The following is a 17,180-nucleotide window of genomic DNA, read 5'->3' on the forward strand; positions in this document are numbered from 1 at the left end:
GGTAGAAACCGATGGATGGATTAAAATGCATGAGAATATTTTATATTTTGAACGTTATTTTTGACATTATGATTACCAGCGGAATTATTCATTACTTATCGTGTTATGCAATGTCAGCTAAGATTTATCTGAGAGCCAGATGCAGTCATCAAAAGAGCCACATCTGGCTCTAGAGCCATAGGTTCCCTACCCCTGCATTAAGATGACATATCAAAACAAAACTAAATTAAAGTGCACTTTTTGTATAGAACCCCACTAAAATAGTTTAAAACAAATAAAGTGCACTTTTGTGCATGATGTCACACAAGATATTTCAATAAGTGTCAAATAAAAATGATCTGCATAAAAGGAAATCAAATAGTGTATGTCCTTCACTATGTGGTAGGTTCCTGCAGATGTTATCTCCTTCTGTTGTTGACTATTTTTTTTCATACGGTGTTGATCTGGAAATTGTTGCTCGGGTGCATTTTGTTGATGTGGCACAGAACAAAGATGTTGACATGCGGGGTTTTAAGCACTCTTCAATCTCTAGCTGGTGACTTTTCAAATGATGCTACATATTAGCAGTAATGCTACTTTTTGTAGCAACGCTTGATAAATTACGGTTGTCTGTTCAACATCTTTCCGCTTGAAGCCAAACCACCGCCAGAGTATGGACACCGTGTTGTTTTTGTTGGGAATTAATCCCTCCTTCATTTGTTACCAGATTCGCACCTTCTTTCTCTCGTATTACCAGCCGCACCGTTAGCATCACAGCTAATGTTACCATGTCGCTACCTGCGTGTGATGTTGCACACGTTGCCTGCCATGCACAATACTGTAATGGGAATTATGCTTCCTAGTTTGTTGATCCAAATTAACATTTAGCCTCCATCAGAAAGAAAATAGACCGCATGCTGGAACCCATGCGGCTTGGTAAACAAAAGAGGGAAGTGCTTAGTGACGAGTTTGCTCAGTGTCCGCCTCGTCCTGCCTCTCTCCTGCTGAGATAGGAATATCCGACTGAGGGCGTCGTGTTTACGCTGCTGTATGTGCCAAAAGATATTGGCCAGGGTTCACTGCCTGATTCTTCACAGGCCGATAAGCTCCTTCAGGGGTCTGACAGCATGAGACCAGGCCTCCACAAATGTGAACATAAACTGTCAACATTCCTCACAGCAGTTGTGCACACGCTCACACTTTCAGCCTGACTTATATTTGTACTTCACCCGGACATTTTTCATCCCCGTTGCTTCCCGCCTGTTTCTGACTGAGCGATGAATGGTGACCAAAGACGAAGTAGCAGCCGTGATTAAGCATCGCCCCTCCAACACTATTTCTTCATTTCCTGTTTCTCCCCCCATGCACCATTTGCAAAGTCAATCATGTGCTATCAGTTTGTGCTCAGCTGCCTTGTGAGCATTTTTCACGGCTGCCATGAATATTCATGTTTTCCCTGTCAAAACGAGCAAGGTTGAAACAGATCAGGTCGTGTATTCCCTGCATTGATCAATCAATCAATGTTTACTTATATAGCCCTAAATCACTAGTGTCTCAAAAGGCTGCACAAACCAGTACGACATCCTCGGTAGGCCCACATAAGGGCAAGGAAAACTCACACCCAGTGGGACATCGGTGACAATAATGACCCCAGTGGGACGTCGGTGACAATGATGACTATGAGAACCTTGGAGAGGAGGAAAGCAATGGATGCCGAGCGGGTCTAACATGATACTGTGAAAGTTCAATCCATAATGGATCCAACATAGTCGCGAGAGTCCAGTCCAAAGCGGATCCAACACAGCAGCGAGAGTCCCGTTCACAGCGGAGCCAGCAGGAAACCATCCAAGCGGAGGCGGATCAGCAGCGCAGAGATGTCCCCAGCCGATAGGACCCCCTCCACAAGGGAGAGTGGGACATAGGAGAAAAAGAAAAGAAACGGCAGATCAACTGGTCTAAAAAGGAGGTCTATTTAAAGGCTAGAGTATACAAATGAGTTTTAAGGTGAGACTTAAATGCTTCTACTGAGGTGGCATCTCGAACTGTTACCGGGAGGGCATTCCAGAGTACTGGAGCCCGAAATGAAAAAGCTCTATAGCCCGCAGACTTTTTTTGGGCTTTGGGAATCACTAATAAGCCGGAGTCCTTTGAAGGCAGATTTCTTGCCGGGACATATGGTACAATACAATCGGCAAGATAGGATGGAGCTAGACCGTGTAGTATTTGATCACGTTTTGGCTTAAATTGCATAAACCTATTTTATATTCGACAAAACCCACAACCATTGAAGTTGGCACGTTGTGTGAATGGTAAATAAAAACAAAGTACAATGGTTTGCAAATCCTTTTCAACCTATATTCAGTTGCAAAGACAATATACTTAACATTCGAACTGGAAAACTTTTTTTGCAAATATTAGCTCATTTGGAAGGTTATGCTTGCAACATGTTTTGAAAAAGCTGGCACAAGTGGCAAAAAAGACTGAGGAAGTTGAGGAATGCTCATCAAACACTTATTTGGAACATCCCGTAGGTGAACAGGCTAATTGGGAACAGGTGGGTGCCATGATTGGGTAAAAAAGCAGCTTCCATGGAATGCTCAGTCATTCACAAACAAAGACGGGGCGAAGATCACATATTTTTGAACAAATCCACCCATCCATGTTCTACCATTTGTCCCTCTCGGGTGCAAACGGTACTAAGAATTAATTCTCAAGAAAAACAACAGGGGGTCCATAGCCTGGCGGTGGTTTGGCTTCAAGCGGGAATATGTCGAACAGACAAGCGTAATTTGTCAAGTGTGGGGCAAAAAAGAGGCTACAAAAAGTAGCATTACTGCTAATATGTAGCATCATTTGAAAAGTCACCTGCTAGAGAATGAAGAGTGCTTACTCTGCATGTCAACATCGCCATTCAGTGCCACACCAACTAAATACTGAGGCAACTATTTCCACATCAACACCGTATGAAAAAAATAGTCAATAGATAACGTCCGCAGGAACTTACCACATAGCGATATGATTTCCTATTATGCAGATCATTTTTATTATTGAAATATCTTGTGTGACATCATGCACAAAAGTGCACTTTATTTGTTTTAAACTATTGTAGTGGCATTCTGTACAAAAAGTGCACTTTAATTTAGTGTTGTTTTGATATGTCATCTTAGTGACATCATGCACAAAAGTGCACTTTATTTGTTTTAAACTATTGTAGTGTTGTTTTGATATGTCATCTTAGTGACATCATGCACAAAAGTGCACTCATAGCTTGTTTTAAAATGTCTCTGACAATCTTGCACTTTCTGTTTTGGAAATTACATGAATGTTTGTGCCACTGCTTAATAACTGTTTAATAAATACACTTTTAGTTGTGATTTCCCTCTCTGCATGAAAGTTTAAAAGTAGCATATATGAATGCAGTATGAAGAAGAATGTTTGAATGTAGACACATAGAATCATCATACTGCTGTGATTATATGCATCAAGTGTTCATTCAAGGCTAAGGCAAAATATGGAGATATATATGGTGTATCGTCACATGGCCTAAAAATATGGAGATATTAATAAAAGGCCTTATCGCTCCGCCCTTTCCGGAATTGGTACTGTTCAAATGTAAACAGTACCCATCTCTTATCAAATTATCCCTTTATAACAGGGGTCGGCAACCTTTAGCACTCAAAGAGCCATTTTGACCTGTTTCACAAAGTAAAGACAACAATGGGAGCCACAAAACTCTTTTGAAATTTATAATGCATACAGTTTTATTGTTGCTTTGTGCTATATATAATCCAGGGGTCCGCACCTTAATACGAAATTTGATGTTAGTGCTACCCGCGAGTTTTATATGACTGCCACTAGACAGCATCACACTTGCCATCCCTATTCATTTTTCCGGTAGACTCCCGATTTTCAGAGCATCTGTTCTATCGAACGTCTGCTGATTTTCACCCAAACATCAATGATGGGGGCGTGCCATGGTGGCACTGCGTTTTATCGCCTTCGACAACCTGTACACACAACTTGCCAACATGTTGTATAAGGCTTCAGCAGACACACGTAAGCGACTGCAAGGCATACTTAGTCAACAGCCATACAGGTCACACTGAGGGTGGCCGTATAAACAACTTTAACACTCTTACTAATATGCGCCACACTGTGAAACCACAGCAAACAAGAATGATAAACACATTTCGGGAGAACATCCTCACCGTAACACAACCACCAAACCACCTCAACCGACGCACGAAGGAGGGTGGAAGGGGTGGGTAGCGGGAGTGTATCATTTAACCAGGAAGAGTTAGGAATACATGGGATTCTGGGTATTTGTTCTGTTGTGTTTATGTTGTATTACAGAGCGGAAAAGGGTGGAGTGCCAACTCCGGGTTGGGGAGGACACCCTGCCCCAAGTGGAGGAGTTCAAGTACCTAGGAGTCTTGTTCACGAGTGAGGGAAGAGTGGATGGTGAGATCGACAGGCGGATCGGTGCGGCGTCTTCAGTAATGCGGACGTTGTACCGATCCGTTGTGGTGAAGAAGGAGCTGAGCCGGAAGGCAAAGCTCTCAATTTACCCGTCGATCTACGTTCCCATCCTCATCTACGGTCATGAGCTTTGGGTCATGACCGAAAGGATAAGATCACGGGTACAAGCGGCCGAGATGAGTTTCCTCCACCGGGTGGCGGGGCTCTCCCTTAGAGATAGGGTGAGAAGCTCTGCCATCCGGGAGGAGCTCAAAGTAAAGCCGCTGCTCCTCCACATCGAGAGGAGCCAGATGAGGTGGTTCAGGCATCTGGTCAGGATGCCACCCGAACGCCTCCCTAGTGAGGTGTTCAGGGCACGTCCAACCGGTAGGAGGCCATGGGGAAGACCCAGGACACGTTGGGAAGACTATGTCTCCCGGCTGGCCTGGGAACGCCTCGGGATCCCCCGGGAAGAGCTAGACGAAGTGGCTGGGGAGAGGGAAGTCTGGGTTTCCCTGCTTAGGCTGTTGCCCCCGCGACCCGACCTCGGATAAGCGGAAGAAGATGGATGGATACAGAGCGGATGTTCTCCCAAAATGTGTTTGTCATTCTTGTTTGGTGTGGGTTCACAGTGTGGTGCATATTAATAAGAGTGTAAAAGTTGTTAATATCACAACCCTCAGTGTAACCTGTACGGCTGTTGACCATGTATGCCTGGCAGTTGCTTACGTGAAGTGTGAAGTTAATTATATTTATATAGCGCTTTTTCTCTAGTGACTCAAAGCGCTTTACAAAGTGAAACCCAATATCTAATTTTTTACATATCAACCAGTGTGGGTGGCACTGGGAGCAGATGGGTAAAGTGTCTTGCCCAAGGACACAACGGCAGTGACTAGGATGGCGGAAGCGGGAATCGAACCTGCAACCCTCAAGTTGCTGACACGGCCGCTCTACCAACCGAGCTATACCGCCCCACGTGTGTTAACAGAGGTCGCGTACTACACGTGACGGGCCGGCACGCAGATAAGATGGTGTGAAAGCGGGCGTGACGATATGTTTAGGAGGACATTAAAGGCATCACCATTGAGACATGCCCTCAATATTATCGTCCAAGCGAAAATCGGGGAATGATAACCCCGGGAGATTTATGGGAGAGGCCCTGAAATCCGGAAACCTCCCGGAAAAATTGGGGTGGTCGTTAGTATGTAGCTGAGCCACATTCGAGTGATCACAGAGCCGCGGGTTGCCGACCCCTGCCTTACAACTACCATGTGTCTCTTTGGAAACCTCATTTTCCTCCTTTCTCTCAAATTCACAGATCAGTCAGATGCTCGGGAATGAGATGAAGTTTGCGGTTCGAGAGCCAATCGGGCTGAGGTGAGATTTCAACTCAAAGATCTATGTCGGTCTGAGTAAAGTTCAGGTTGTGTCGCCGTGGTTGGGGCTGACTTAAAGCTTAAAGGGGAACATTATCACAATTTCAAAAGGGTTAAAAACAATAAAAATCAGTTCCCAGTGGCTTGTTGTGTATTTTGAAGTTTTTTTTCAAAATTTTACCGGTCTCGGAATATCCCTAAATAAAGCTTTAAAGTGCCTTATTTTCGCTCTCTGCGAAGACACTGGCCATTTCCCTGTGACGTCACACAGTGCTGCCAATGTAAACAAACAATGGGAATACCACAGCAAGATATAGCGACATTAGCTCGGATTCAAACTCGGATTTCTGCGATTTAAGCAATTCAACAGATTACGCATGTATTGAAACAGATGGTTGGAGTATGAAAATATTGAAGAAGAAACTGAAGCTATTGAGCGAATTCATAGTCATAGCATGGCCGAATAGCTGCGTTAGCATTGCCGGTAAAATGTGCGGACCAAACGATCAGGACTTTTGCATCTTTTGACACTGGAGCAACTTAAATCCGTCGATTGGTAAGTGTTTGTTTCGCATTAAATGTGGGTGAAAGGAAACGTAATATAGTTGCAAATGCATCTGCAGGTTATCCATACATCTCTGTGCCATGTCTGCTTTAGCACCGCCGGTAAATAGCATGTTAGCATCGATTAGCGTAGCATGTTAGCATCGATTAGCTGGCAGTCCACATCAACAAAACTCACCTTTGTGATTTCGTTGACTATCGTTGCAAATCCATTTGCAGGTTATCCATACATCTCTGTGCCATGTCTGTCTTAGCATCGCCGGTAAATAGCATGTTAGCATCGATTAGCGTAGCATGTTAACATCGGTTAGCTGGCAGTCAACATCAACAAAACTCACCTTTGTGATTTCGTTGACTATCATTGCAAATGCATCTGCAGGTTATCCATACATCTCTGTGCCATGTCTGTCTTAGCATCGCCGGTAAATAGCATGTTAGCATCGATTAGCGTAGCATGTTAACATCGGTTAGCTGGCAGTCAACATCAACAAAACTCACCTTTGGGATTTCGTTGACTATCGTTGCAAATGCATCTGCAGGTTATCCATACATCTCTGTGCCATGTCTGCTTTAGCACCGCCGGTAAATAGCATGTTAGCATCGATTAGTGTAGCATGTTAGCATCGATTAGCTGGCAGTCAACATCAACAAAACTCACCTTTGTGATTTCGTTGACTATCGTTGCAAATGCATCTGCAGGTTATCCATACATCTCTGTGCCATGTCTGCTTTAGCACCGCCGGTAAATAGCATGTTAGCATCGATTAGCTGGCAGTCAACATCAACAAAACTCACCTTCGTGATTTCTTTGACTATCGTTGCAAATGCATTTGCAGGTTATCCATACATCTCTGTGCCATGTCCGTCTTAGCATCGCCGGTAAATAGTATGTTAGCATCGATTAGCGTAGCATGTTAACATCGGTTAGCTGGCAGTCAACATCAACAAAACTCACCTTTGTGATTTCGTTGACTATCGTTGCAAATGCATCTGCAGGTTATCCATACATCTCTGTGCCATGTCTGTCTTAGCATCGCCGGTAAATAGCATGTTAGCATCGATTAGCGTAGCATGTTAACATCGGTTAGCTGGCAGTCAACATCAACAAAACTCACCTTTGGGATTTCGTTGACTATCGTTGCAAATGCATCTGCAGGTTATCCATACATCTCTGTGCCATGTCTGCTTTAGCACCGCCGGTAAATAGCATGTTAGCATCGATTAGTGTAGCATGTTAGCATCGATTAGCTGGCAGTCAACATCAACAAAACTCACCTTTGTGATTTCGTTGACTATCGTTGCAAATGCATCTGCAGGTTATCCATACATCTCTGTGCCATGTCTGCTTTAGCACCGCCGGTAAATAGCATGTTAGCATCGATTAGCTGGCAGTCAACATCAACAAAACTCACCTTCGTGATTTCTTTGACTATCGTTGCAAATGCATTTGCAGGTTATCCATACATCTCTGTGCCATGTCCGTCTTAGCATCGCCGGTAAATAGTATGTTAGCATCGATTAGCGTAGCATGTTAACATCGGTTAGCTGGCAGTCAACATCAACAAAACTCACCTTTGTGATTTCGTTGACTATCGTTGCAAATGCATCTGCAGGTTATCCATACATCTCTGTGCCATGTCTGGCTTAGCATCGCCGGTCAAATGTGGAGACACTCTGGCACATTCAATGGGGGTCTGGCGGCAGACACTTTGGCATCTCCGGGCCAGTGGTGCAACTTGAATCCCTCCCTGTTAGTGTTGTTACACCCTCCGACAACACACCGACGAGGCATGATGTCTCCAAGGTTCCAAAAAATAGTCGAAAAAACGGAAAATAACAGAGCTGAGACCCGGTGTTTGTAATGTGTTGAAAATGAAAATGGCGGGTGTGTTACCTCGGCGACGTCACATTCTGACGTCATCGCTTCCAGCGCGATAAACAGAAAGGCGTTTAATTCGCCAAAATTCACCCATTTAGAGTTCGGAAATCGGTTAAAAAAATAGATGGTCTTTTTTCTGCACCATCAAGGTATATATTGACGCTTACAGAGGTTTGGTGATAATGTTCGACTTTAAACGCCGCTCTGTTATGTCTTCTTTCTCAGGATGTGGTTGCTCATCTCGGCTGTGGGTTTCACTGTGGTTGCCTTATTGGTAAGTCATGTGGAAGTGAGTCTACCAACACTTTCAGTAAGTGGTGTCCGTACACAATGCAGTCATTGTGTCATGAATTAACCTTTTTTTTTTTGGGTTCAGTTTTATGCGCATTAGCCGTCTGGAGGAACAGTTGAGTCTGTTGTCTGCATCACTGTGCCCGTGTTCAATATCTCCAATGTTCATGCCTTCCACACTGCAACTTGGTCTCAGTGGCTGTATTTTTGGGGGGATGGTTTTTAGGGACAAAATGTCACTGTGTTGTAATTATGTGCCGTCCTTTGTTCGCAGGCCCTGATGTTTCCTAACCAGCTCTATGAGGTTGTGTTCGAGGAGGAGCTCTCCAACACTAGTCTCTCCGTCCGGCTCTATGGAGGAGCGCTGTTAAGTGAGTATTGGTCCAAAGATGCCATAAATAATGCTTTTAGATAGGATAGATAGGTCTTTGTTGTCATTGCACAAGTACAACCAAACTTTGTTTTCTGCACAAACCCGTTCAAGATTAGACTAACAAACAGTACACAGGGTTGCAGAACGGGAACGCTAATGGGTCGCCACAAGGAGCCCCGTAAAAGATGGGGAAGGATGGGTACAAAATTACAATATAGACTCGGCTCCTAAGGGGGTCTAGTCTGGAGTGGGAAAAAAACTCCATAGCAAAGCACATATACATATGACAATGTACATCTCCAGATATCTAGCAACAGAGGGAAGGGAGTGCGGGGTCATGGTGGCAGGTTGCAGCTGTCAGGTGCTGACCATCCTTCCATCCCACTATTATGTTAGGAGATCTAACATAATAGTGTGAGGGTCCAGTCCATAGTGGATCTAACAATATTGTGAGAGTCCAGTCCATAGTGGATCTAACATAATAGTGTGAGAGTCCAGTCCATAGTGGATCTAACATAATAGTGTGAGAGTCCAGTCCATAGTGTATCTAACATAATAGTGTGGGAGTCCAGTCCATAGTGGATCTAACATAATAGTGTGAGTCCAGTCCATAGTGGATCTAACATAATAGTGTGGGAGTCCAGTCCATAGTAGATCTAACATAATAGTGAGAGTCCAGTCCATAGTGGATCTAACATAATAGTGTGAGAGTCCAGTCCATAGTGGATCTAACATAATTGTGTGAGAGTCCAGTCCATAGTGGATCTAACATAATAGTGTGGGAGTCCAGTCCATAGTGGATCTAACATAATAGTGAGAGTCCAGTCCATAGTGGATCTAACATAATAGTGTGGGAGTCCAGTCCATAGTGGATCTAACATAATAGTGTGAGAGTCCAGTCCATAGTGGATCTAAAATAATAGTGTGAGAGTCCAGTCCATAGTGGATCTAACATAATAGTGTGAGAGTCCAGTCCATAGTGGATCTGACATAATAGTGTGGGAGTCCAGTCCATAGTGGATCTAACATAATAGTGAGAGTCCAGTCCATAGTGGATCTAACATAATAGTGTGAGAGTCCAGTCCATAGTGGATCTAACATAATAGTGTGAGAGTCCAGTCCATAGTGGATCTAACATAATAGTGTGAGAGTCCAGTCCATAGTGGATCTAACATAATAGTGTGAGAGTCCAGTCCATAGTAGATCTAACATAATAGTGTGAGAGTCCAGTCCATAGTGGATCTAACATAATACTGTGAGAGTCCAGTCCATAGTGGATATAACATAATAGTGTGAGAGTCCAGTCCATAGTGGATCTAACATAATAGTGTGAGAGTCCAGTCCATAGTGGATCTAACAATATTGTGAGAGTCCAGTCCATAGTGGATCTAGCATAATAGTGTGAGAGTCCAGTCAATAGTGGATCTTACATAATAGTGTGAGTTCAGTCCATAGGGGATCTAACATAATAGTGAGAGTCCAGTCCATAGTGGATCTAACATAATAGTGTGAGAGTCCAGTCCATAGTGGATCTAACATAATAGTGAGAGAGTCCAGTCCATAGTGGATCTAACATAATAGTGTGAGAGTCCAGTCCATAGTGTATCTAACATAAAAGTGTGAGAGTACAGTCCATAGTGGATCTAACAATATTGTGAGAGTCCAGTCCATAGTGGATCTAACAATATTGTGAGAGTCCAGTCCATAGTGGATCTACCATAATAGTGAGAGTCCAGTCCATAGTGGATCTAACATAATAGTTTGAGAGTCCAGTCCATAGTGGATCTAACATAATAGTGTGAGAGTCAAGTCCATAGTGGATCTAACATAATAGTGTGAGAGTCCAGTCCATAGTGGATCTAACATAATAGTGTGGGAGTCCAGTCCATAGTGGATCTAACATAATAGTGTGGGAGTCCAGTCCATAGTGGATCTAACAATATTGTGAGAGTCCAGTCCATAGTGGATCTAACAATATTGTGAGAGTCCAGTCCATAGTGGATCTAGCATAATAGTGTGAGAGTCCAGTCAATAGTGGATCTTACATAATAGTGTGAGTTCAGTCCATAGGGGATCTAACATAATAGTGAGAGTCCAGTCCATAGTGGATCTAACATAATAGTGAGAGAGTCCAGTCCATAGTGGATCTAACATAATAGTGTGAGAGTCCAGTCCATAGTGGATCTAACATAATAGTGTGAGAGTCCAGTCCATAGTGTATCTAACATAAAAGTGTGAGAGTACAGTCCATAGTGGATCTAACAATATTGTGAGAGTCCAGTCCATAGTGGATCTAACAATATTGTGAGAATCCAGTCCATAGTGGATCTACCATAATAGTGAGAGTCCAGTCCATAGTGGATCTAACATAATAGTGTGAGAGTCCAGTCCATAGTGGATCTAACATAATAGTGTGAGAGTCCAGTCCATAGTGGATCTAACATAATAGTGTGAGAGTCCAGTCCATAGTGGATCTAACATAATAGTGTGATTGTCCAGTCCATAGTGGATCTAACATAATAGTGTGGGAGTCCAGTCCATAGTGGATCCAACAATATTGTGAGAGTCCAGTCCATGGTGGATCTAACAATATTGTGAGAGTCCAGTCCATAGTGGATCTAGCATAATAGTGTGAGAGTCCAGTCCATAGTGGATCTAACATAATAGTGAGAGAGTCCAGTCCATAGTGGATCTAACATAATAGTGTGAGAGTCCAGTCCATAGTGGATGTAACATAATAGTGTGAGAGTCCAGTCCATAGTGGATCTAACATAATAGTGCGAGAGTCCAGTCCATAGTGGATCTAACATAATAGTGTGAGAGTCCAGTCCATAGTGGATCTAACATAATAGTGCGAGAGTCCAGTCCATAGTGGATCTAACATAATAGTGTGAGAGTCCAGTCCATAGTGGATCTTACATAATAGTGTGAGTTCAGTCCATAGGGGATCTAACATAATAGTGAGAGTCCAGTCCATAGTGGATCTAACATAATAGTGTGAGAGTCCAGTCCATAGTGGATCTAACATAATAGTGAGAGAGTCCAGTCCATAGTGGATCTAACATAATAGTGTGAGAGTCCAGTCCATAGTGGATGTAACATAATAGTGTGAGAGTCCAGTCCATAGTGGATCTAACATAATAGTGCGAGAGTCCAGTCCATAGTGGATCTAACATAATAGTGTGAGAGTCCAGTCCATAGTGGATCTAACATAATAGTGCGAGAGTCCAGTCCATAGTGGATCTAACATAATAGTGCGAGAGTCCAGTCCATAGTGGATCTAACATAATAGTGTGAGAGTCCAGTTCATAGTGGATCTAACATAATAGTGAGAGAATCCAGTCCATAGTGGATCTGACGTAATAGTGAGAGTCCAGTCCGTAGTGGATCTAACATAATAGTGTGAGAGTCCAGTCCGTAGTGGATCTGACATAATAGTGTGAGAGTCCAGTCCATAGTGGATCTAACATAATAATGTGAGTCCAGTCCATAGTGGATCTAACATAATAGTGTGAGTCCAGTCCATAGTGGATCTAACATAATAGTGTGGGAGTCCAGTCCATAGTAGATCTAACATAATAGTGAGAGTCCAGTCCATAGTGGATCTAACATAATAGTGTGGGAGTCCAGTCCATAGTGGATCTAACATAATAGTGTGAGAGTCTAGTCCATAGTGGATCTAACATAATAGTGTGAGAGTCCAGTCCATAGTGGATCTAACATAATAGTGTGAGAGTCCAGTCCATAGTGGATCTAACATAATAGCGTGGGAGTCCAGTCCATAGTGGATCTAACATAATAGTGTGAGTCCAGTCCATAGTGGATCTAACATAATAGTTTGGGAGTCCAGTCCATAGTGGATCTAACATAATAGTGTGAGAGTCCAGTCCATAGTGGATTTAACATAATAGTGAGAGTCCAGTCCATAGTGGATCTAACATAATAGTGAGAGAGTCCAGTCCATAGTGGATCTAACATAATAGTGAGAGTCCAGTCCATAGTGGATCTAACATAATAGTGTGAGAGTCCAGTCCGTAGTGGATCTAACATAATAGTGTGAGAGTCCAGTCCATAGTGGATCTAACATAATAGTGTGAGTCCAGTCCATAGTGGATCTAACATAATAGTGTGGGAGTCCAGTCCATAGTAGATCTAACATAATAGTGAGAGTCCAGTCCATAGTGGATCTAACATAATAGTGTGGGAGTCCAGTCCATGGTGGATCTAACATAATAGTGTGAGAGTCCAGTCCATAGTGGATCTAACTTAATAGTGTGAGAGTCCAGTCCATAGTGGATCTAACATAATAGTGTGAGAGTCCAGTCCATAGTGGATCTAACATAATAGTGTGATTGTCCAGTCCATAGTGGATCTAACATAATGGTGTGGGAGTCCAGTCCATAGTGGATCTAACATAATAGTGTGAGAGTCCAGTCCATAGTGGATCTAACATAATAGTGTGGGAGTCCAGTCCATAGTAGATCTAACATAATAGTGAGAGTCCAGTCCATAGTGGATCTAACATAATAGTGTGGGAGTCCAGTCCATAGTGGATCTAACATAATAGTGTGAGAGTCCAGTCCATAGTGGATCTAACATAATAGTGTGAGAGTCTAGTCCATAGTGGATCTAACATAATAGTGTGAGAGTCCAGTCCATAGTGGATATAACATAATAGTGTGAGAGTCCAGTCCATAGTGGATCTAACATAATAGTGTGATTGTCCTGTCCATAGTGGATCTAATATAATAGTGTGGGAGTCCAGTCCATAGTGGATCTAACATAATAGTGTGAGTCCAGTCCATAGTGGATCTAACATAATAGTGTGGGAGTCCAGTCCATAGTAGATCCAACATAATAGTGAGAGTCCAGTCCATAGTGGATCTAACATAATAGTGTGGGAGTCCAGTCCATAGTGGATCTAACATAATAGTGAGAGTCCAGTCCATAGTGGATCTAACATAATAGTGTGAGAGTCCAGTCCATAGTGGATTTAACATAATAGTGAGAGTCCAGTCCATAGTGGATCTAACATAATAGTGTGAGAGTCCAGTCAATAGTGGATCTTACATAATGGTGTGAGTTCAGTCCATAGTGGATCTAACATAATAGTGAGAGTCCAGTCCATAGTGGATGTAACATAATAGCGTGAGAGTCCAGTCCATAGTGGATCTAACATAATAGTGAGAGTCCAGTCCATAGTGGATCTAACATAATAGTGTGAGAGTCCAGTCCGTAGTGGATCTAACATAATAGTGTGAGTCCAGTCCGTAGTGGATCTAACATAATAGTGTGGGAGTCCAGTCCATAGTAGATTCAACATAATAGTGAGAGTCCAGTCCATAGTGGATCTAACATAATAGTGTGGGAGTCCAGTCCATAGTGGATCTAACATAATAGTGTGAGAGTCCAGTCCATAGTGGATTTAACATAATAGTGAGAGTCCAGTCCATAGTGGATCTAACATAATAGTGTGAGAGTCCAGTCCATAGTGGATTTAACATAATAGTGAGAGTCCAGTGCATAGTGGATCTAACATAATAGTGTGAGAGTCCAGTCAATAGTGGATCTTACATAATAGTGAGAGTTCAGTCCATAGTGGATCTAACGTAATAGTGAGAGTCCAGTCCATAGTGGATGTAACATAATAGTGTGAGAGTCCAGTCCATAGTGGATCTAACATAATAGTGAGAGTCCAGTCCATAGTGGATCTAACATAATAGTGTGAGAGTCCAGTCCGTAGTGGATCTAACATAATAGTGTGAGAGTCCAGTCAATAGTGGATCTTACATAATAGTGTGAGAGTCCAGTCCATAGTGGATCTAACATAATAGTGTGGGAGTCCAGTCCATAGTGGATCTAACATAATAGTGTGGGAGTCCAGTCCATAGTGGATCTAACAATATTGTGAGAGTCCAGTCCATAGTGGATCTAACAATATTGTGAGAGTCCAGTCCATAGTGGATCTAGCATAATAGTGTGAGAGTCCAGTCAATAGTGGATCTTACATAATAGTGTGAGTTCAGTCCATAGGGGATCTAACATAATAGTGAGAGTCCAGTCCATAGTGGATCTAACATAATAGTGAGAGAGTCCAGTCCATAGTGGATCTAACATAATAGTGTGAGAGTCCAGTCCATAGTGGATCTAACAATATTGTGAGAATCCAGTCCATAGTGGATCTACCATAATAGTGAGAGTCCAGTCCATAGTGGATCTAACATAATAGTGTGAGAGTCCAGTCCATAGTGGATCTAACATAATAGTGTGAGAGTCCAGTCCATAGTGGATCTAACATAATAGTGAAAGTCCAGTCCATAGTGGATCTAACTTAATAGTGTTAGAGTCCAGTCCATAGTGGATCTAACATAATAGTGAGAGAGTCCAGTCCATAGTGGATCTAACATAATAGTGTGAGAGTCCAGTCCATAGTGGATCTAACATAATAGTGAGAGTCCAGTCCATAGTGGATCCAACATAATAGTGTGAGAGTCCAGTCCGTAGTGGATCTAACATAATAGTGTGAGAGTCCAGTCCATAGTGGATCTAACATAATAGTGTGAGAGTCCAGTCCATAGTGGATCTAACATAATAGTGAAAGTCCAGTCCATAGTGGATCTAACTTAATAGTGTTAGAGTCCAGTCCATAGTGGATCTAACATAATAGTGAGAGAGTCCAGTCCATAGTGGATCTAACATAATAGTGTGAGAGTCCAGTCCATAGTGGATCTAACATAATAGTGAGAGTCCAGTCCATAGTGGATCCAACATAATAGTGTGAGAGTCCAGTCCGTAGTGGATCTAACATAATAGTGTGAGAGTCCAGTCAATAGTGGATCTTACATAATAGTGTGAGTTCAGTCCGTAGTGGATCTAACATAATAGTGAGAGTCCAGTCCATAGTGGATGTAACATAATAGTGTGAGAGTCCAGTCCATAGTGGATCTAACATAATAGTGTGAGTTCAGTCCATAGGGGATCTAACATAATAGTGTGAGTTCAGTCCATAGTGGATCTAACATAATAGTGTGATAGTTCAGTCCGTAGTGGATCTAACATAATAGTGAGAGTCCAGTCCATAGTGGATGTAACATAATAGTGTGAGAGTCCAGTCCATAGTGGATCTAACATAATAGTGAGAGTCCAGTCAATAGTGGATCTTACATAATAGTGTGAGTTCAGTCCATAGTGGATCTAACATAATAGTGAGAGTCCAGTCCATAGTGGATCTAACATAATAGTGTGATAGTCCAGTCCATAGTGGATCTAACATAATAGTGAGAGTCCAGTCCATAGTGGATCTAACATAATAGTGCGAGAGTCCAGTCCATAGTGGATCTAACATAATAGTGTGAGAGTCCAGTCCATAGTGGATCTAACATAATAGCGTGAGAGTCCAGTCCATAGTGGATTTAACATAATAGTGAGAGTCCAGTGCATAGTGGATCTAACATAATAGTGTGAGAGTCCAGTCAATAGTGGATCTTACATAATAGTGTGAGTTCAGTCCATAGTGGATCTAACATAATAGTGTGAGAGTCCAGTCCATAGTGGATCTAACATAATAGTGTGAGAGTCCAGTCCATAGTGGATCTTACATAATAGTGTGAGTTCAGTCCATAGGGGATCTAACATAATAGTGTGAGAGTCCAGTCCATAGTGGATCTAACATAATAGTGTGAGAGTCCAGTCCATAGTGGATCTAACATAATAGTGTGATTGTCCAGTCCATAGTGGATCTAACATAATAGTGTGGGAGTCCAGTCCATAGTGGATCTAACAATATTGTGAGAGTCCAGTCCATAGTGGATCTTACATAATAGTGTGAGTTCAGTCCATAGGGGATCTAACATAATAGTGAGAGTCCAGTCCATAGTGGATCTTACATAATAGTGTGAGTTCATTCCATAGTGGATCTAACATAATAGTGTGAGAGTCCAGTCCATAGTGGATCTAACATAATAGTGTGAGAGTCCAGTCCATAGTGGATCTAACATAATAGTGTGAGAGTCCAGTCCATAGTGGATCTAACATAATAGTGTGATTGTCCAGTCCATAGTGGATCTAACATAATAGTGAGAGTCCAGTCCATAGTGGATCTAACATAATAGTGCGAGAGTCCAGTCCATAGTGGATCTTACATAATAGTGTGAGTTCAGTCCATAGGGGATCTAACATAATAGTGAGAGTCCAGTCCATAGTGGATCTAACATAAAAGTGTGAGAGTACAGTCCATAGTGGATCTAACAATATTGTGAGA

At 42.5% G+C, this 17,180-nt stretch overlaps 1 protein-coding gene across 1 annotated transcript in view; it reads left to right on the forward strand.

Annotated features, from left to right (window-relative positions):
* Nucleotides 1–17,180, forward strand: part of LOC133562849 (tumor protein p53-inducible protein 11-like) — a 35,139-nt gene that overhangs the window by 413 nt on the left and 17,546 nt on the right. The window contains exons 2-4 of the mRNA XM_061916655.1: nt 5,756–5,814; nt 8,482–8,530; nt 8,822–8,918. Coding sequence (XP_061772639.1) covers nt 5,756–5,814; nt 8,482–8,530; nt 8,822–8,918 — 205 coding nt within the window. The remainder of the gene's footprint in view (nt 1–5,755; nt 5,815–8,481; nt 8,531–8,821; nt 8,919–17,180) is intronic.

Source organism: Nerophis ophidion, linkage group LG12 (genome assembly GCF_033978795.1).
Source record: "Nerophis ophidion isolate RoL-2023_Sa linkage group LG12, RoL_Noph_v1.0, whole genome shotgun sequence".
Lineage (NCBI taxonomy): Eukaryota > Metazoa > Chordata > Actinopteri > Syngnathiformes > Syngnathidae > Nerophis > Nerophis ophidion.